Below are 23,289 nucleotides of genomic sequence, written 5' to 3'. Positions count from 1 at the left end.
TTTTTTTAAAAACATGGCAAACATGTACTGTATGTCTTTATTATTACTTCAAACATGCATAGAGATGTCTGTGAAACAAAATGTTATATGGTGCAAAAATTATGTATTTTAAGGTGTTAAAGTTCGGGCTAGTGAAATTGGTGTCGGGCTTGGAAAATTTTTAATCTGGTAGCCCGAACAGGCTATTGGATTCAAATCTGAATTTCGTACACTGCCTATGGTATAAGCAGACCTCTAACAGAGCTAAAGTTAAATTTTCCAGCAAATGTTAACTTGCCCATGACATATATTACTTATCAGTAACAGAAGTGCATTAATAAGAGATTTTCAGAAGTATATGATTTATAATTAAAAGAAATTACTATAAATTTGAAATTTTAGGCCTGCTAATATTTGATTTGCAGGGGCAAGTGGGCTTAAATCCTGATTTCTAACACTGAGATTATAGTTAAACCATTACGGAGTACTGTAACGGCAGAAATTTTGCGAGGGTGTAATTTTCGCTATATGCGTGAGGCCCTACATCTTGCGTCAATTAATCCTCCATTAATCCTCAATTATTCTCCATTAGTATCATGCCAATTCAAGAAGGATACCACTTTTACAATTTTGCGAATATTATAAACCTCGTGAACATAGTCAAAATTTCAAAGTCAGTGATGCCAAGATTTTGGTGAATTTACATAAACATCACAAGGTTTATCAAATCTATGGACAAATATAATGCAACCAACTTGCTGCACACAGGTCGCTAGTATGGTTATGATACATGTACGGAAAATCAACTAAGCATTCTATTTGCATCCCACAATCTATAGACATTAAGCATTTCTAATTTTTGCTGTTTTAATAGTAAATCAATTTCTCAAACATTTTCATTGTTTTATCACAAACTACTGTCTTTACAGGATACATTTATCAAAACGGCAAATGCCAATAAAGCGTATAAGGAAAGTCAGGTTATACTTATGAGGCGACTTGAGATCAACATATTTCATACATCGGTCTGTCTCTAACTGCCTTGGTCTACCGAATTGATTGAAATGGTTTTAATCCCCTACCACATGATAGTAAGAATAGGAAAATTATTTGAATGTAGATTCATAACACTTAAAGATTGCTCTGTTAATGTGAAATAATGTTGCCCCCGGTGACACAAGCATAGAAAACATTCCACACAAACAGTGATTTAAATCTTGACTGTGGTCTTCATGTTAAACTACATGACTACGACATAAGGATTTTTCAGTTATTTTAATACACTGGCTATTTCAAGTATACTCTATTATTTGTTTTCACTTAATGACTATACTTTAAAGAGGATATTACATAATTTTTCCATTATGGGGTCCCAAGAATCCTTTTAACAAACAAACTTAACTACTGATTTTTTTATAATGGGAAGACTGACAAAAGAATGTTTAGTCAACAGATTAGAAAAAAATATAAATAATTTGTTGAAATAAAAATTAAATTTAAATAAAGAAATAACTAACTTGTGAAAAATACAAGAATAAATATTCAAATGAAGTCTTTAAACTTTATTATTTAATTTATGTCTCTAGGCAATGGTATTAACTGTTAGATAGACTGATACTACAAGATTGACTTATTTTCAAACTGAATTTATTAAACAACTTCAATATAAAATGACAAAATTCGAGGCTCTGCCAAGCATATTAACAATTTTATCCAACAATTTTAATAAATTCAATTTGGGAATATTCTTTTCATCATTTGTTAGCTTTTCCTTCTGTAACATCAAAATTTCCTCTTTCTTTGCCTACTATAGACCAAGACAATTTGACAAACATCTCTGATACTGTAACATCGAAGGCATTATAGTCCGATCAATTCGTAACAGAAAATGCCAAAATACTTCAGAAAATGGGAAAAGCACCAAAATTGGCACAGCTTTTTATTAAAGCATAAAAAACATTTTTTTCATGGGACCCATTTGATATCTGTCAAGATGGCCGATACGGCGGCCATTTTACAAAATGGCCGCCAAAACTCAATATTCATCGTACAAGATTCTAATGAAAAGTCATTATATTTACATTCATCCCCAAAATGCACCAAAATATAATGTATTTGATAAAATAAATCTTAAATTTGAATCAAAAGCAAAAAATAACAATTTAAATGTTGTTAATTTCTTTCTGTTTCCATGGTAACGGCTAAAATCTAGCCTTTAAAACTCAGTTTAATATTATCATAGCGAAAACATTTTTTTCATATCTTTATGTTTTACTATATGTAATTTATATTAATATATTACTTGTATTCCCTCCACGACAGCATATTAAAACAGTGGTGTTATTACCCCACCAGTTTTAGCCAGAGGGGGCTTATGGGTTGCACCCGTATGCCTGTCAGTACGTCAGCCATGCGAAGTAGGATACTGCAATAACTTTAAAACTACAACAGATTTTTTCATGATACTTGGCACATAGACAGATGGCAATGTGGAGAATGCCAGCGTCATTTAAGTGTGTTCCTATGACAACAAATATTGTTGCTATGGCAACAAATAGTCCACAAAAATGACAAAAAGCGTCATCTTGCATTTCTTCAGAACTAAGAGAGATTGTTTATTGAAAAATTGTACATAGACAGGAGGAAAAATTGAAAACATGCTTCAGCTGGTATTTTATTTTCTCATCTTGTACATATTTTCATCCGTCTGTATGTCCGTCCATCATTCGCAAATGGTGGATTCTTCAATAACTTCAAAAGTACAAATTCTAAAGACTTGTTTATAGATGGTAGGTAATATGGAGAATGTGAAAGTCTGTTAACTTACTTTCTGTATAAAATTGTACTTCCTATGACACCAAATACGACAACTACCCCTTTCGGTTTGGGACTTAGAAATGCAAGAATAGATTATAGTGACGGGATAGTAGGATCAAATGAAACAACGTTCCTAATAATGCACCCGCTGTCACAATACCTGCATAATAAATTGATCACATGATTCTTGATTATTTCATGCTAACTGTGTAACAAAGAAGAAGTCTTAGGAAAGGGATAGAATACCTGACCCCATATGTGCCCAACTTGATAGGCAACCTTTTTTAGTATGTATAAGAGGTGTAGCAGACGATGCAGGAATGCACACTATAGCCCTACTCTTTGTGTGAACAATGGTTGATCAGCTACTTGACATGTTTTGTTGTAAAGAAGAGTATCAAAAGACTCTATCGTTGGCATTTAATCTAAGTTAGGCGCAATTAAAGAAGATAAAACAAGATCTGAGAATGATGCTGTGAAATCAAAGAAACTGATCAAAATTTCCAGAACAGATTTTATTGCCTCGCGCGCAGAAAACCCATGTCTTGTCACAAATTAACAAAAAAACCATGTCTTGTCATAAATTAACCTGTGAAGACAAAGCCTCACTCAAAGCTTTCATGAAATACCCGGAAAAATGCTCTCATTTTTTCACATTTCATTAAAAATCGATGAAACTGTTATAACATGTAAAAAGGAGGAATTTTGTTGATATGTCAAAATAATATTTTCTTTGGACAATAATAACTGCTAGTCCCCATGGCAATGTTGTGTGACATCATCCGGCCCACTTTTGTCTAATTTCCTATACTGTATTCGCTAAAACATCATTTGCCACTTTTTCTCAGTCTGCATTTTCTTAAATCAGGTGAATATTTATGTGAAATGTGTTATGCCAAAAAAGTCAAATTATCAATGTAGCATATTGTCTGAACAGAGGTCTGCAATACAATGTTTTGTTATGAATCAAGAAGAGACAAGAGACAAATGCTTTACTGCACAAGGGTTTAGTAGGGACTAAATCTAATGAAAACAAAATTTTATCAGTGATAGTGACTAGGAGAGTATCACTTACGGCTAACAGTTCAGATGTCACAAAACAACGATGTTCAGCAATATATTGAAAATTAAAGCCATCCTTGATATGGATCGATGTATCACAGTTCAGGGTCCCATTCCATCTATTCCATAGAAATATTATATGAACACTTTGTTTGTAGGAAAGTGTAGAAAATGCATTTAAAAGCTTCATTAACTGGTAATCACGAGTTGTACTGGTTAGTTTTGTTTGACAAGACAGCATCATTCTTACATTGGACCGCCTAATTGGTAGTGACATAGCCTTACAAATGGTAAATAAATAATATTTGTAGTCTTAAAACTAGTATAAGTACTCACATTCAATATGTCCTTATCTAATATATTTTAATTTCAGCAAAAATGTCCAGAAATAGATATTAGAGCACATTTTTTGGTAGAAATGATGTATTCTGCTCCTAATTAATACCCCCATCACACTCAGCCACGTTTCCACTACGTCCTAAAAACTGCCAGGACGCATTAAGAACTAGTAAAATGTAGAAGGAACACAGTAGACAACGATAAGAACGTGATATGGTCTCCATGGGCATGGAGGATGCAGTCGAACTTTGACATGTTTTAAACAAACGTAGTGAGGATGTGGTCGAATCAGGACGCAGTAAGAACTTAATAAGGACGTAGTAACGACGTAACTAAAACATAGTAGGACTTAGTACAAGGGTGGTGCGGATGGGAAAGACTGCATGGCGTTCTCATTGCACTGTCACTGGGTTGTCACTGCGTTCTTGCTACGTGAGTGGAGTTCTCACTACGACCTCTCCACGCTTGTGTGTTATGACCATGGTAGGTCTGTACCACATTGTAGAATACCGCATTAGGTTATCAATACATTCTTTCGGTGCTTAACATATCTATGTCCCGTTTGCAGCAGGTCCTCACCGTGTCTATTTCCGATTCTGAGAATTGAGTATGAATACTGGATCCAATTCCCCATCACCTCATTTTCAACCAGCAATGGGTATGAACGCACTTCATAAGGAATTACCACATAATCACGGACTCAGCAGCACTGGCAGCTTGTGGTGGACTTCTGGACCTTCATGTACCCTTCATGCTGCCTTTGCTTTTTCCATCACGGCCTCTATAAGACTGCTCTGATTTCTTCGGCGGCCTTGTTGTTTATTGTATTTGATTGTTGTTGCGTGTAGATGCGGACACAATATAACTTGCAGAAGGAATGAAAAAGGGGCGCGTGGCGTAGTATTTATAAGTAGCCAACGAACGCAGTGAGAGCGTGTTAAGAACATGGTAAGTGCCTGGTAAGCGAGAGGTGCAATCTGACTGGTCGTACTAAGAACGCAGTAAGAACGCATTGGACGTGAAGATTCGTGTGGTAAGAAAATTAGTGGGAACGTGTTAGACGCAGTAAGAACCTGGCAAGGACGTTGTAAGGGCGCAGTATGAACTTGAGAACTGCTCATTTTTCGAGTTTGACCCCCGTCCCCACAGCGTTGATCGAAATTTTCAGGACTCAGTATGGTCTTCATAGTCTTTGTCTGAGAGTGATGGGGGCATTAGTGACTGTACATTATATGCTAATGACATTAAACTATAAAACTATTGTTATGGCACAATGTACTACAGTTTGACAAAACATAATATTACAGGAATATGCAAATGTAAATTTGATTAGGCTGATCAAACGGCAATGACTTTTTACGAAGGAAATCATGATTGTCTGACAGGCCAGGGATGTTCACATGGTCTATTGCACTAACAAACTTAATGAATTATATAGTTTTTCTAAGTGTCATTAGTTCTCTTAGTCCTAATAGATTTAAATAAACACAGCAACACTAACAAATTCTGAGTCGCGAAAACTAATGACAAAGTGAAACACATGTCATTTATTCACTTATACACACTACAGTCTAACTTCGTTCGCTTGAACTCAGATAATTCAAACACCATCCTTCACTTGAACCCATCGTCAGGTCCCGACCAAATTCATTTATAATATATTGTTCGATCACTCAAACTACCGATAACTCAAACACATTTTGTCGGTCCCGACGGGTTCTAGTTATCGAAGTTCGACTGTTATTATAATAATTTACAATTGTTGTAAAGTTCTACATAGAACTGTTGCCATTTGAAACATTTTTGATATGCCATTTACCATTGTATACTTAATTTTGACTCGCATTAATGCATTCCGACTTTTCTTCTGCTTAATAGAACATTTTATCCAAGGGAGACAACTTTTTTTCATTTTTGTTGGAAGTGCAGTATTTTTGTTTATATAATATGTTTGACTTTATTCATACAGGTGATTTTAGCTAATTATAGTGATGACTGTTAGTGTCTATATAAGTTTTATAGATAATATTACGTATTTCTTAAAATATATACATGCATGGCGGCCATCTTGGATTTTTCGGCCATATTGGATATTTTGGGAGTGGGTCTCATGCTCATTTTTTGTGTTTTGCCCTAAAGTAGTTATGTACCAAGTTTTATGCTTTTCCCATTTTCTGAAGTACTTTTACACGATTTTACTGTACTATTATAACAACAGCATAACAAAAATATGTAATGGCTTTCTTTCACTTATATGACCTCAAACATGTGACAATTTTCTTTTCTATAAGTATATTTGTAGTTCTAATCAATATTGTCTATCCTTTTTCACTTGGTTCATGAGAAGAAAAACTTATATAAGAATAGGTATTTTAGAACTCACCCGATCTTCTGGTGAAACTATTACACGGGGTGATGTTGATCTGAATCCCCTCTTCAGCTGAAGATCATCGGGGTCACCGGTGCTACCGACACAAAATTTCAACTTGTGTTTTGTCAGTAAATGTTGAGAATTAAAGTTCATGGAACAGTTATTACATCGTAATAAGCCTGCCATTCTTGGATCAACTATTATGTTTGCATTTAACATTTAAACAAAACTTCTTTTCTTCCCCTTCCTTAATACCTCAATTATTATCTTTAGCACAAGTTACTTCTATACAGTCACTATTGATTACATTCTTATACATCTCCATTTTCAAACAGTTTTGGATCCATCTTGACAACAGGTAATCACTTCCCGTGTAAGAAACAGTAGCATTTAAACCACTTCTTATTTAGTCCAAATTTATAATTTCTCTCACCGGTAACAACCCATTTGCATTTAAATCTCTTTAATCTAACCCCAAAAAAAATCAGTTCACAACTAGTTTATCACTTAACCCGTATTTCCTTCCGTCCCCGTTATAAACACTTATTAAGAAGTTTTGAACACAATCTTATCAGTTTCAATTATCATAGAAAGCCACTGTTCAATGTGATTATATATATATATATATATCAAGTAAGATTCATCGCTATAAAGTTGTTCTGTTTACCGTGCACCTCAAAGGTCCTGTCTGAGCTTGCTAAAGTTCCTCATCAAATTTAGCCGCTGAAATCAAAACATCAATAAACATTCAAATAAAAAATTTCAGGCACAAAGGATAAACGAATATACATATGAATATACTTTCAAACTCAATAGAAAGCTTTTAAATGCTTCTAATAGATTCCTAACAACTCTATACCTCCATTATGCTACTACATAGCCATGTATACATCCTACTCAAATAGGCTATTTAAAAGAATTCAATAAACTTTTCAAATTATTCAAACAGATCAAAATATGGTGCAATGATTTCATTTAAATGTGTTCCAAGCTGTTTTTCATTAGGTATCTTTTGAATGCATTTTAAAATGCGTAAATTCTAATGAAAAAAAAACTGGTGAATTTTAAAAGAAATACATTATTATGTCCAAATTCATTAAGAGTTAGGTCCATGTTTCGGAGAAAGAACTTCGAACATCACCAAATCATAATCATAGAAAGAAAGAAATCTTTTACATGAAAATTAAACAGCATATAAAACATTTATATTATTCTACAAAACCATTGTAAATTTACTCGCATACGTATTGAATTTTGGAAAGGGACTGCATGAGGGGGCCACACTTCTGGACAGTTTAACACCACTTTTAAAAAGCTTTTACATGTCTTAGTTTAAATGCGTTTGCAACAATATCCCCGCAGTGCTTAAACTTAACATAACAAATTTAAGCATCGTTTTTGACAATTGATTTCTTTTATTTCTTTACAAATGGCATTCTTTTTTAAAGAGGTGGGTAACTCTTTCAGAATATTTTAAGTATCCAATTCTACGGGATAGAATGGTAAACAATGTATTAGACAGATAGGTTGTTTGTAAAGATGTTGTTTGCTTACTAAAAATCTCTGTGAATTTGTGATATACTGCTAAACCTTAAAGATGACTTGTATCACAGAAACTTTGAAATTTCATAACAACTGGTTAAAAAATAACAAAGTAAATACTGTAGAATCTAGTAAATAAGCGCATATTCGAATATAAGTGAATATCAAAAGTAAGCGCATATGGCCTTACCGTTATTTTGTATGGGATAATAAGCGCATGTCATGCCCTTACAACAATTTTGTCTCGAAAGTAGGCGCATATCCGATTACTGGTAAACTAACAGTAGATGCAGCAAAAATACGTTATTAACGTCTGTTTTATACCATGATAATTGTTTATGATAAATACAGATGACAAGCGTTTTTACCTGTTGAATAGCCGATGAGTGTTAAAAGATTTTAATGTCTATTGTCTGATAAAACGATAATTGTTTAACATAAGCATGCTTTTTGAATAGAAAATGTTTTCAGTAAATGAAAGTAAAAGTTTGAATACGAGAAAAGTTGTTTGCATTGTGATAACAGTTTGTCATCCTTTGTAAATCTATGAAAAGAAAATGGATAAAATGTTACAATTTTAGTGTTGAACAATTATTGAATGGTCCGAGAGATTGAACATTATTTGCAAATTATGTAATTCATTATGTATAAATACTCTAGGCCTATGTTATGAAAGAAAGTAGTTCACTGCTCACGTCCGTGGCCATGTTTTACTTTTGTTTTCTCAACCAAGGTAGGAAATGTTAATATTCATAATATATCAAAAATAGGCGCACGCAGCTTGTCTATAAGCGCATATCAAATATAAGCGCATAGTTTTGGCTTAAGTATAAGCACATATCAAAAATAGGCGCATAAAAGTGTCACTAAAATTATTATAAGCGTATACGCTTATTTACCAGATTTTACAGTATATAGATAACAAGAGCTGTCCATAAGACAGCCAAGCTCGACTATTCTAAATATTGTCCCAGAAGCAGGAAAATATTACCCAAAATGTAAAAAGAGTTTTAAGTTCAAAAGGGGGCATAATTTGACCAAAATGCATATCAGAGTTATGGGACTTGCTGCTATCAACTGGTTTTATAACCCAGAAAGCACATGTGAAGTTTCAATTCAATATCTGCATTAGTTTTGGAGATAGTAACTTGCATGTAAAACTTTTACCAGAATTTTCTAAGTCCAAAAGGGGGCATAATTTGCCCAAAATACATGTCAGAGTTATGGGACTTGACCCAGTGAGGTTGGTAATTAACCTAGAAAAAGAAAAAATAAGTTTCAAATGTATATGCCTTTCAGTAATAGCTGTAAGTACTTGCACGCAAAACTTTAACCAGGATTTTCCAAGTCCAAAGGGGGCATAATTTGGCTAAAATGCAGGTCAGAGTTATGGAACTTGATGCTATCAACTAGTTTTATAACCACGAAGACACATGTGAAGTTTCAATTCAATATCTGCATTAGTTTTGGAGATAGTAACTTGGATGTAAAACATTAACCAGAATTTTCTAAGTGCTACAGGGGGCATAATTTGCCCAAAATACATGTCACAGTTATGGAACTTGACCCAGTGAGGTTGGTTATTGATCTAGAAAAAGAAAAAATAAATTTCAAATTTATATGCCTTTTAGTAATAGCTGTATGTACTTGCAGGCAAAACTTTAACCAGAATTTTCTAAGTCCAAAAGGGGGCATAATCTGGCCAAAATGAAGGTCAGAGTTATGGGACTTGGTGCTATCAACTAATTTTATAACCCCGAAGACACAATGTCATGTGAAGTTTCAATTCAATATCTGCATTAGTTTTGGAGATAGTAACTTGCATGTAAAACTTTAACCAGAATTTTCTAAGTCCAAAAGGGGCATAATTTGCTCAAAATGCATGTCAGAGTTATGGAACTTGACCCAGTGAGGTTGGTTATTGACCTAGAAAAAGAAAAAATAAGTTTCAAAGCTATATGCCTTTAAATGATAGCTGTATGTACTTGCATGTAAAAACTTAACTAAGGTGTGACACCGACGCTGACGCCAGGGTGAGTAGAATTGCTAGACTATTCTTCGAATAGTCAAGCTAATAAGTTTCAAATCTATATGCCTTTTAGTAATAGCTGTATGTACTTGCATGCAAAACTTTAACCAGGCTTTTTTAAGTCCAAAAGGGGGCATAATTTGGCTAAAATACAGGTCAGAGTTATGGGACTTGATGCTATCAACTAGTTTTATAACCCCCAAGACACACGTGAAGTTTCAATTCAATATCTTCATTAGTTTTGGAGATAGTAACTTGCATGTACAACTTTAACCAGGATTTTCTAAGTCCTAAAGGGGGCATAATTTGCCCAAAATACATGTCAGAGTTATGGAACTTGATCCAGTGAAGTTGGTAATTAACCTTGAAAAAGAAACAAGAGCTGTCAGTGGACAGCGCGCTCGACTATTCTCAGAGCTTGATAGTATAATATAAGCAATGAGTAAAACTTTAACATTACAATAAGCATATTCTAAGTCGAAAAGGGGCCATAATTCAGTCAAAATGCTTGATAGAGTTGCCTCCTCCTTTTTACAGACTAGGATCATGATGGTAAACAAGTATGCAAAATATGAAAGCAATATCTCAATGGACTTTGAAAATATTTGGGGTGGTACGCAAACTTTAACATTTATTCTAAGTCGAAAAGGGGCCATAATTCAGTCAAAATGCTTGACAGAGTTGCCTCCTCTTTTTTACAGACTAGGATCATGATGGTAAACAAGTATGCAAAATATGAAAGCAATATCTCAATGGACTTTGAAAATATTTGGGGTGGTACGCAAACTTTAACATGTATTCTAAGTCGAAAAGGGGCCATAATTCAGTCAAAATGCTTGATAGAGTTGCCTCCTCCTTTTTACAGACTGGGGTCATGATGGTAAACAAGTATGCAAAATATGAAAGCAATATCTCAATGGACTTTGAAAATATTTGGGGTGGTACGCAAACTTTAACATTTGTGTGACGCTCACACTCACGCCGACGCCGGGGCGAGTAGGATAGCTCCCCTATTCTTCGAATAGTCGAGCTAAAAAATGAGTTTCAAAGCTATATGCCTTTAAATGATAGCTGAATGTACTTGCATGCAAAACTTTAACCAAGGTGTGACGCCGACACCAGGGTGAGTAGAACAGCTAGACTATTCTTCGAATAGTCAAGCTAAAAATCTTAGTCCACACAATTCCTGACCAGGTAGAGATATATCAAAATACATCTAACAACTGGATGTAACATGCATGTTTTACCACAGAAAAGTGGTCTCGATTTTCCCCTTCAGCCAGTTATAAAGAAGTTACAATATAAGCTATTTATAGCAATAACAAAGGGAAGTAATTCTATAACTAGGGACCTGGTTCTTGCGCAAGACACTCTGTTTCATGGTGGTGAACATTTATGCCAAGTTATATCAAAATCCCTCCATCAATGAAGAAATGCTCTGGACAAAGTCATTCTTGTATCTAACCTTTGGCCTCTAAGTGTGACCTTGTTCTTGTACCTGGTTCTTGCGCATGACACTCCATCTCATGATGATGAACAATGTGCCAAGTTAAATCAAAATCCCTGCATGCATGAAGAAGAAATGCTCCAGACAAAGTCATTCTTGCATCCGACTTTTAGCCTCCAAGTGTGACCTTGACCTTAGATCTACATACCTGGTTCTTGCACATGACACTCTATCTCATGATGGTGAACAATTGTGCCAAGTTAAATCAAAATCCCTCCATGCATGAAGAAGAAATGCTCTGGAAAAAGTCATTCTTGAATTTTGACCTATAGTAACAACAAAGGGAAGTAATTCTAAATTAGAGACCTGGTTTTTGCGCATGACACTGTCATATGATGGTGAACAATTGTGCCAAGTTACATCAAAATCTTTCCATGCATGAAGAAAAAATGCTTCAAACAAAGTCATTCTTGTATCTGACCTTTGACCCTTAAGTGTGACCTTGACCTTATACTTAGGGACCTGGTTCTTGCGCATGACACTTCGTCTCATAATGTTGAACATTTATGCCAAGTTACATCAAAATAATTATAGTAATTGACCTACTGACCGACATGTGTAAGCAAGATGCTCCAGCTTCTTTGAAGTGGGGGAGCAAAATGGTTAGCTACACTATAAGCCCAATCATCATTTCAAGATAGAAAAGCTTTGGCCAAGTGCTTCTCAACTTACTATGCACAGTTAGCTTCAATGTTCAAATCCCTGTGACCTTCACCTTTGACCCCCAAAGCAATAGGGGTCATCAACTTCATAAGTCCAGTCAACTACTAGTTTGAATGTTCTGCGTTAAACAGTTCTCAAGTTACTAATTAAGCATAAATTGTTCATTCTACCAACAGAGCTTTACCAACCAACATGTGCAAAGCAATAGGCGCCTGATTTTTTGGACAATATTGGAGCTCAAGTCTGTGTCAAATGTATTTAGTAATAACAGAGAAAGAGATAAAGTAAATTAAAACATTGAATAAGCACAAGCAAATTCAGTGAATTTATATCCCTCACCAAATTGGTTGTTTTTGTGTAAGAGAGGACTATATTTTGTAAGGTATTTCATTTCCAGATATACCCAAGTTATGTGTAATAGGACTGTTCCGTGGTTTGTTGGTTCCTATTTGTACTAAATCAAGGGGGGAAACAATACCCTATAGTGATCTATATTTGTATTAAGTTTCATGAAGATCCATCGATGGGTTACTTTGTTTTATGGGAATTTATGAATTTTAGAACAATTAAAAGGCAATGACTCTAAAGTAACTAAAGATATCCTGATAAAAGATGTGCATGCATCACCACCCTACAATGATCTACACTTGTGTCTAATTTCATGAAGTTCCATCAATGGATTACTTTGTTATGTGGGTATTGATTGCAAAACAATTAAACAACAATAACTCTGGTTACTGAAGTGATCCTGAAAAAAGCTGTGCATGCAAAACCTTCCTATAATGACCTACATTTGTGTAAAGTTTCATGAAGATCAATCAATAGGTATAATTACTTAGATACAGACAAAAATCCCCATTTTTTACCAAATCAAGGGGAAAAACTCTGCTTTTACTAGGTCAAGGGAGATAAGACAGTGAGTAAAGATTGTGTGCTTGGAGTGAAAATATATTTAACTTCTTTTTTCATTGCGAAAATTGCTGGTTATATCTCACTCTTTTGTTCCAAAACTTCACTGAAAACATGCAATAACTAATATTTTGTATATCATGCCATCATTGTCATTTTTCCTATTTTCATTACCGTATATTTTGTTACTGTTTATGTTGTTGTTGTCAGATGTGATTAAAGGGCCTTGACTTTATCAATAAAACCTGAAAAAAAAAACTATTAATAGTTATTTAAGGTCTGGTCACCCTAGCTAAAATATGTTTTGAATTATAAGCGTTTTCTTTTTTTTTTTACCAAATCAAGGGAAAAACTCTGCTTTTAGTTTGGGTCAAAGGAGATATTACTACATGTGAGCAAAGGCCATGTGCTAATTAATAATTATGTGAGGTTTAGTGATTCTTGCTAAAGTACTTTTTGAATTATAAGCATTTCAATTTCGGAGGCACACATGCACGCACAGACATATAAACAGCCAGACAGACAATGCTAACACATTATCCCTCTGCCTTTGGCGGGGGCTAATAAAATAGGGTTACTATAACAGTAGATTGATCTGGGATGCAGTATTCGGCTCAAGTGGATTTTGCCAGATTGTGCGCCTCGTGAGATCCGACCTTGCAAAATCCACGAGAGCCGAATACTAAGTCCCAGATCTAGCTGCTGTTATAATGACCCTTTTATTATATACCTTTACCATTTTGATTCTTGTTTTGTTCTTGAATGTAATCTTCAATGTTTTTCGATATTAAATGGAACTTAGTGAAGTTTTTCTGTGCGCTGTTTATAGAAATGTGTCGGGTCATGCATATTTATGAAAATAGTCCGGCAGCATACAATACGGAAGGTTCAATACGGAATTTAAAAGGTACAATACGGAATTTTTGTCTGTCTGTTCATATTTAATTGTGAAATACAAGCCGATCTTTTTACAAAATTTATATAGGTATATAATAAAAGAGAAATACTTCATGGAAAATTTCTGCAACAGTACTGCTCCATGTGTCATATCATGCGACTAATAATGTGGAACAAATATTTTAAGCTTGAATCAAATCTATTTAGTAAAAACTGAGATACAGCAAAAGTGCATCACATTTTGAACTTGAAATTCTAAGTACAAAGAGGGAATAACTAGTTCATAACATATTAGTGCCAGAGTTACGGACCTTGTGTCATATGATGTGGATATGATGTGTAACAAACATTTTTAAGTTTGAATCAAATCCATTTAGTAACAACAGAGATACGGTGAAAAGGCATCAAAACTAAACAGAAATTCTAAACAAAAAGGAGACATAATTCATGAAATGTTTATGCAAGAGTTATGAACCCTAAATTGTGTATGATGAGGATGATGATATAGAAGTACCATTTTAAAGTTTGAATCAAATTCATCTAGTAATAACAAAAATATTGTGTAAGTGCACAAAAATTAGCCTGAAATTATAAGTAAAATGGGGGCATAATTCATGAAATATTGGTACAAGAGTTATGGACCATGTGTCATATGGTATGGGTAATGATGTGGAGTAACTATTTTAAGTTGGAAGTGTCACCAATATTTAAGTAATTATTCCCCTTTTTACTTTAAATTTCAGGTTAAAGTGTTGATGCACTTTCACTCTACCTCTGTTACAGATTTCATTCAAACTTAAAAGGAAGTGTCTAGCCGTCCGGTAACCGGACGCCTAGCCTACGGTGGCTGCAAAAGTCAAAAATTAAAAAGCAGCAACTCAGCAACAGTAAACTTGTTTAGGTAATTGGTATACCCAGTATTTATTAATGGAAGTGTCTAGGGGTACGGATCCGTACCTCTAAACAAGCCTCTAAAGGTGTTTTCTAGGGGTACGGACCTCCTTTTTCTAGATAATTATGTAGGGTTATATTTATCTTAAATTTTGTTGAAAATTAAATAAAAAATGTTCATGAACTCCAAATGAATACACTGTTCCGTGCCCATAAGTTTGTTGTAAAATAAATTTTAACTGTTGATAACAGATAAATGAGTGCTTGTAACATTGTAACCCTTAAATGAATTCTATTTGAAGTTCAGCAGAAAAAAATAAACTAAGCATAACAATATGCACCTATTTATCTTATTATTTAACAAGATATAATGATAATCGGCACGGAACTGATTGTTTAATAATTGATTATTAAACCGACATTAAATAAAAAAACGTCCCTTGTATCTCGTAACGGCTACCAAATGTGTGGAAAACATATAAAATACCCCAAGGGTTAATTATCATAAAAAAAATTTTTTTTTTCCCCAAGATATTTAACTTTTTTGTTTAATCTTTATATCTTTTTTTCTGCCAGTTCGAATCATCATGATTTATTCAGTGTTCCTTGGTTATTTATGTTTAGAAAGAAAATGTAACACATCGGGTGAACGTTATATCTGTAAACCATGAAATTCAACTTACACATTAACAACATCTCCAAAAAGGCATCTAGCGTACTAGGATTTTTGAAACGTAACCTGAAACACTGTCCACAGAAGATAAAAGAACGAGCATATCTCAGCCTAGTCCACCCAAAACTTGAAAATGCATCATCAGTCTGGAATCCACAACAGAACACACAGATCAAACAACTAGAGCAGGTTCAACGTAATGCTGCTCGCTTTGTATGTAACAAGCCGTATAAGCCTAACAAACCAGACAGTGTCTCTGCTATGATCACCAACCTGAACTGGACTCCATTATACCAACGCAGAATTAACGCTGATCTCATCCTACTGTATAAGACGGTCAACGGCCTAGTAGCCATTCCAGTGATTTACCACCCAACGCTAGCATACAGTCAAGTTCATACCATTCCAGTGCCGCCTCAATATCTACCAGCATTCCTTCTTCCCCAGAACAGTTACTCATTGGAACAGACAACCAGAGTCAACCGCTACAGCTCCCAGCTTGGAGGCATTCAAATCAGCCATCCAGCAGGTGCCAGCAGCAACAGTATTCTGAGAAGTGAGGGATGTATGTACAGTGTATTATACATGTTTGACTTTTAAATTTGGACATTCTTAAAGTTTTTACCTTGACAAATTCACACTACACGCATGTACAGTTTCACCCCTCGTTAGTAAATGTCTGCTTGCGGATTTTGACGGGTAACCAAGTTGAAGTTGAAGTTGAAGATCCAAGTTTAAAGTGAATTTTGATGAATTCTTGTTTGTTATTTCATTTTCAACAAAATTTGAAATGTAAATGACCCTTAATCTCTAGGAAATCGGAGGTCCATAGAAAACCCCTAACAGGCTTGCCTAGAGGTACGGGAATCTGATTCTAGAGGTACGGATCCGTACCCCTAGACACTTCCTACATTAATATAAAAACAGACAGTAGTTGTAGGATAAAAACAGTTGTCAAAAGTGAAACAGACAGAGGTCTAGTAAGTGTTCCAAAACTTCAGAGGAGATACGGGTTTGTTATTGTGATAACATGTTTTGAACAGCATTAACTTCGGCTGATTCGAACTATTTTGAGTACAGAAATGTCAGAATACCGCAAGACTGCACGTTAAATAGGACGTTTCATTTAAATTCATGAGCAGCAAAATCATACAGAGCATAATAAATATTTTGTAATTTATTTCATACTATTTCTTCGTTATGTTCTACAGAACGGTGCCTGTCAACACAGTAAATATTTCAAAATAAGCCTTTTTAAAGCTTTATCTTACTTCCACATGTCCGCCATGTTTCAACAGGTGCTCTGTCAAAATGTTAAAGACGTATTTTGATTGGTTGTTTCTACGGCAATGTTTACATCATGTGATAATACAAGAAGGCGGGAAAAAATCCTCTCAGGGGCGTATCACACCATAGGGTTCATCTACATCTACATCTTTCACCCAACCGTCGATTTCCGACTATCACTGGGCGGCGCTGTCAGAGAAACAGTTGTTAAAGAAATGATATGTAAGAATAAAAGCTAAAAAGACAGTATGCTATAGTTAAAATAGGACAGAGGCAATGGAATTAGAGCTACATATTGACCACCGCCAACCTCTCTCTAAAGATACTGAGACTGGGGCTAGATTTAACATAAGTTGGTTGGGAGTTCCAGAGTCGGATGGTCCTTGGGAAGTAGGAGTTAGAACAGTACTGAGTGTGAGACATGGGGATTAAGTAATTTAGGTTTCTAGTTGGAATAAGATGAGATTGGTCGACTGCAACTGTCTGGGACCTTATTTTATAAAACATTACTAATGAATTGTGTAACCTTCTATATTGGAGTGTATTCCATTCTAAAGTTTTCAACATTTGTGTAACACTACTGGTGTTACTGTAGTCGTACATGACGTACCTAGCAGCTGACTTTTGGACATTTTCGACTTTGCTAGTGAGGGTTTTTTTGCCAAGGATGCCAGACGCTTGAACAGTACTCCATTTGAGGGAGGACACATGTGTTATAGGCAGCAATCTTGACCTTTTTATTGTCAGTTTTGACATTTCGTTGTATGAAGCGAAGAGTGGAAGTTGCTTTGGAAGTGATATTGTCAATGTGTTTGGACCAGTTTAGATCTTTGGAAATGGTTATGCCTAGGTATTTAGCTGCCTCACAAGTTTTTAACTCTATATTGTGAAATTTGTAGGGGTAGACCACAGGATTTTTCTTTCTGAACATTCTAAGGACTTCACACTTGTTCGGGTTGAGCTCCATTGACCATATCTTCTCCAGGTTTCTAAGCTAATGAGGTCTTGTTGCAGAGATATACTATCTGAAATGGAGTTGATGGTAAGGTATATTATGGTGTCATCTGCAAACATTCTTGCGTTAGGGAGGCCGGGGTTAGTTCGGCCCCGGGGCATGTTCGGCATATAATTATATATAGCGCGTGAACCAAGATAAAAAGCTGTCATCAATATTGTGACGTCACTTGTGAAGCTTTTATCAACGTAATTACAAAAATGGCCGCCGTGTGACGGTTTATGTCGTTTTGGAACCGAAACTTCATTTTTTCAATTGGTGAGTAAAATTTACACATCTATTTTAGTTTTTACTTTTCTTGAGAACTGCTAAGATTCAGATTTAACTTTTATATATGTTTTATCATAGGTTACTGGGCTTTAATATAAAACCATCCACATTTCATTTTTCTGCACCATGCAAGGAGGTGCCACGTGAACATTTCGTAAATGCTGTCTGGGGCTAGTTCGGCCTTTTGAGAAGGGGCACGTTCGGCCTATAGCCGGACTTGCCTCGCACTAACAATCTATTGGCCGGCCTATTTTACTAATGGTTATTGTTTTATTTCTCATATATTTATTACAATAAAGCATTTGTTCACATGCAGATCTAGCAAGTTGAAATAATGTCTGGCATTTATATTAAGATTTTCATTATCAAGTTTTAACGTCTAGTAGAATTATAGTCGTGCATGGGTTAGATTTTCATTTGAGAAATGCTGTTTTAGTCTTGAAACAGTTGCAACTATAGATCTACATGCAATTATAATTAAATTGATAATACAGCTCTTTTTTACTTATTTATTTCAGAATTAACCATGGTGCGTACGTACAAGAAGAAAAGTAGCGACACCACATCAGAAGACGTTTTGAGAAAAGCGTTAGATCACTACAACAGTACTTCTGCTGGATACAAGAAAACAAGTCAACTGTTTTGTGTACCACGCTCAACCCTACAAGATTATGAAAAAAAAAATCGACAAGTCACCCGAGCCGGATAAAGCTACATCAAATATGAAATTCGGGTATCAAAGACCCAGACAAGTGGAAGACTACACAAAGCAAGTCACACAAAACAACGAAACAGACAAAGGGCTACCGAAATCTAATAAACCAATAGAAATCAAGAAAAACCAAAATCAATTCAAGGAGTAAATCGAACAGAAAACAAAAAGGAAACTCAGAGAGTTGTGACGGATATTTTTTGCTTAGTATGTCGTGAGAGTTGGGCTAGCAGTAGACCTAGCGAATAATGGATCGAGTGCACTGTTTTTATGCCCCCGACATCTACTGATGCAGAAGGCATATAGTGATTGTCCTGTCCGTCCGTCCGTCCGTACGAGGCTAACCAAATGGGACCGTTTCGTCTAGCATCAATATCCCTTACTAGAATAACTTGATACGAATGCAGATGTAACATGTGACCATTTCTCATCTTCAGACATCACCTGACCTCAGTTTGACCTTGATCTTGACCTCATTTTGGACTTAGGTTGCTTTATATGGGCCATCTCTTGGTTATCCAAGTGGGACCGTTTCGTCTAGCATCAATACCCCTTACTAGAATGACTTGATACTAATGCAGATGTACCCTGTAACTATTCCTCGTCTTCAGACATCACCTGACCTCAGTTTGACCTTGAACTTGACCTCGTTGTGGACTTAGGTTGATTTGTATCGACAAGATGCCGGGGGCATCAAGCGTTTATTGAACGCAGCTTCTTGTTTAAAATATGGGCACATGTAGAATATGCAGACACAACATGCATAACTGTGATTCTGATACAGATAAGAGCAAAATGAAAAAAAGATATACTGAGAGAGTTTTTTTACGTTCAGGGTTTCTAGACTTGTGGATTCAGGAAAAGTTAACTGTTCAAGTTTAATGTTCAAGTTCATGTTTAATGTGAATATAAACACACATGCTGTTGTTCAAAGTAATAAAACTATATGGTGTTAGAGTTATAAATATGTTTTAATTTGTCAATCTACAGAATGGTTCCGTGATATACTAACATTGCATAATAAAGTCTCGACAAGCCGAACTTGGCCCGTGGGGTGGCCAAACTTGCCCCTTCACGGGGCAAGTTCGGTCACCTTGACCTGATCACTTTCAACAGAAATTACCCTTATGGAGATAAAGAAACACTATAAGGAATAGGGGGAGTAGTACAGTCCCATCATACTTTACTTAAATATACATTTTCAGAGATCTGGCTATATAAACCATTTATAGATTGTGCTTTTTCTAAAATGGGGCCGCACTAGCCCCGGTCTCCTACATTTGACCGAGTCTGGTAGGTCATTGATATATACCAGGAAGAAACAGGGCCCAAGAACAGACCACTGGGGAACTCCAGACAGTACAGGAAGTTCACTGGAAAAATGACCATCAACAGCGACTTTCTGGGATCGGTTGGACAGGAAAGATTTGACCCATTTGGTAATGGGTGGGTTGACACCAAGGCATTGTAGCTTATAAATTAATCTAATGTGATCGACCTTGTCAAACCTCTTGGAAAAGTCCATGACAATAACATCTGTTTGTTGACCCTGTTCAGTGTTATTGTAAAGTTCCTGAGTGAAATAAATGAGCTGAGTCTCACAACTGTGACCTGATAGAAAGCCGTGCTGGAACTGGCTAAGTAGCTTATGCTTGTCAAAATAGGTCATAAGATTGGAAACAACAATGTGTTCAAGGAGTTTAGAAGCAATGCAAGTTAGGGAAGTTGGACGATAGTTACTAGGTTTAGACTTGAGACCTTTTTAAACACGGGGGCTACGGTGGCTTTTTTTCCAATCACTGGGTACTAGGCCAGATTCGAGAGATAATCTGTATATATCGGCAAGTACAGGAGCAATTTCATGGTGGAGTTGTTTTAGGATGCGTGGGGAAAATTCATCAGGTCCTGAGGCTTTATGTGGGGATAGGCCATTAAGCAGTTTTTCCACACCTTCAGTGGTGACCTGTATCTTATTCATCTTGGAGACTGGGGATGAGAGGACGTTGGAACATATATGCTTCGGACTAAGGGGCTGGGGAGGGGAAAAGACAAATTCAAATTGTCTGTTTAAGATATAAGCCTTTTGGACGGGGTCTGGGTAGGTAAGACCATCTGATTTGAGGCGGGCGATGCCGACATTTTCTTTTTTGTTGTGCTTGATGAAGCTGTAAAACTTTTTGTTTTTACCAGGTTGTGAATCATGGTCAAATATGACACTTTCCATACATGACTAGCCCAATACTAGTATTGGGCTCTTATTTGCTTCTGGATACGAGACTTAAGGGATTTGAATCTTTGTTGGCAGGCTGGGGAGGGAGATTTGTGTAGTTTCTGGTACAGTTTATCACGCTTGTGTATAAGCCTGATAATTCTCGGCTATCGTGACAATAGGGTTGCTGCTTTCATTTTACTAAAATTCGTCCACATTCTTTAAAAAGATAGAACACAAGCCTTAAACACTTCTTAAAATTGGACTTACACACACTGTTTACCTACTGTGTAACTAGAATCTTAGTAATAGGAAGCAGGCCAGCTCACACTTAAATATCTTTCAAAGACAGACCTGTGTTCCTCAAGGTTCTATTCTATGTCCCATACTGTTAACATTTTCATCAACATTTTTTATTTTGTACACTACATAAATGTGATCCGTATAATTATGCTGATGATAACACCCTCTCCTGCAGAGACACAAATGTAGATAATAGGCCTATTGTTAATTCTTTAAAGTCAGACAGATGGTCAGTCTTTGATAAAAATGGTTCACAAACCACCACAAGAAAGCCAACCCGGACAAATTCCTGGCAATTGCAACTTTTAACTTAAATGGTAGCACTATTGTCGATGAGGATTTTCAACTTTTAGGTGTAACGTTTGATTTCAACCAAAATATGATACTCATATCATTCTCTAACATAGATCTAGATCTAGATCTAGAGCTATGTCAAAAGACTTCAAGGAATTTAAATATTTTAAAGAGAATCTACAGTAGAAACAATTGTGTAAACTAGGCACATTGAATATCCATTATTCATTCATATAATCAAATTTTAACTAATTTTCCCAAACATGCACTGAAAAACTAGAAAAGATTCAGGTGAGAGAGCTTTACGTTCCATCTATGACGATTATAAATCAGATTACGACTCACTGTTAACCAAATCTAAATTACCAACATTAAAGTTAAAGAGAATCAGAACTATGATACTAGAATTTCATAAAATAATACATAAACAAGGACACGGCTATTTACATGACCTGGTTAATATTAAAACACTCTTAATTTTAGGTACACAAATATAACCAATATTCTTCAGGTAAGAACAACCAGTTATATTAGCAACTCCTTCTATTCGTATGCTCTCTTATTGCCTCAGCACCTAACAGATGAGGTTAATTACAATAATTTTAAAGATTTGTTTGGTGCATGGAATGGAGAGAGCTGCTGATGTTCATTTTGCTGGTAAACCTCGTGAGTTGTCTTAAGCCCTCTACAGACGGTAGGTTTTTGTTGTACAACACCAATTAAATTCAAGATGTACAGCCAAATATTATCGTGTGTATGATGCTATTCCTTGATTTCGTAAATCGTAAGTCTTGACTTACAGATTAGGACATGTTCTATTTCGTAAGTTTTGCCTTACGTACCACCCACGTTGACAAGCAACAAATTGGTAAATAATTAGTTGATAAGAGGCAAGTGAATGAAATTCCAGAAACAATTGTCCAAAAAATAAACACAAATCTGAATATAAAATGGCTTCTAATGCATAATGGTAAAAGGATGACACTGAAAAGTTAAATGATTTGAGCTGCGCCATGAAAAAAAAACAACATAGTGCGTTTCCGACCAGCATCTGAGCAGTCTGATCCATGCTGTTCGTTAACGGTTTCTCTAACTGCAATAGACTTTGAAAGCAAACATCACTGATCCTGACCAGACTGCGTGTTTTCTCATGGCGTGGCTCATTTGTGTCATGCATAATCAAATTCATGGGACATAAAAAGGTGAATATTATTTTTTATTATTAACGGTTACAATTTTTTTTCAGTACCTGATGCACTATGTTTACTAGGTAAATATCTGTGATTTATATGGGAATGGAATACTGTCTGTATGTGAAAAATGTACAATTTCAAAATTGTACATCTTTGAGATAATTAGTGTTGTACAACAAAAACCTACCGTCTGTAGAGGGCTTTAAGCTTGTGTTTACTCTGTTTAGTTTAGTCATTAATATCCACGAGTCTGAGTTTAAATTCTAGTTTGTCTAGCTGCATTTATTCACACTGGCCATAGATTTCGCAGATGCGATGGTTCCAACG

At 35.5% G+C, this 23,289-nt stretch overlaps 1 protein-coding gene across 15 annotated transcripts in view; it reads right to left on the bottom strand.

The window, feature by feature from the left end:
• The window catches only part of LOC123523797 (uncharacterized), a 97,645-nt gene extending 80,649 nt beyond the window's left edge, over window positions 1-16,996 (bottom strand). For 13 of the 15 annotated variants that reach the window (XM_053539590.1, XM_053539594.1, XM_053539595.1 and 10 more), the window contains exons 1-2: window positions 16,951-16,996; window positions 6,581-7,291 (exon numbers count right to left, since the gene is read on the bottom strand). In XM_053539590.1, coding sequence (XP_053395565.1) covers window positions 6,581-6,787 — 207 coding nt within the window. In that variant the 5' untranslated portion in view covers window positions 6,788-7,291; window positions 16,951-16,996. Of the gene's footprint in view, window positions 1-6,580; window positions 7,292-13,392; window positions 13,464-16,867 lie in introns of those variants that run through there. The other 2 variants (XM_053539592.1, XM_053539593.1) reach the window with 2 other exon arrangements.
• Between the last annotated feature and the right edge of the window lie 6,293 nt (window positions 16,997-23,289).

This window comes from Mercenaria mercenaria, chromosome 3, assembly GCF_021730395.1.
Source record: "Mercenaria mercenaria strain notata chromosome 3, MADL_Memer_1, whole genome shotgun sequence".
NCBI classification, from domain to species: Eukaryota; Metazoa; Mollusca; class Bivalvia; order Venerida; family Veneridae; genus Mercenaria; species Mercenaria mercenaria.
This window is presented reverse-complemented; position numbering and strand designations above follow the sequence as displayed.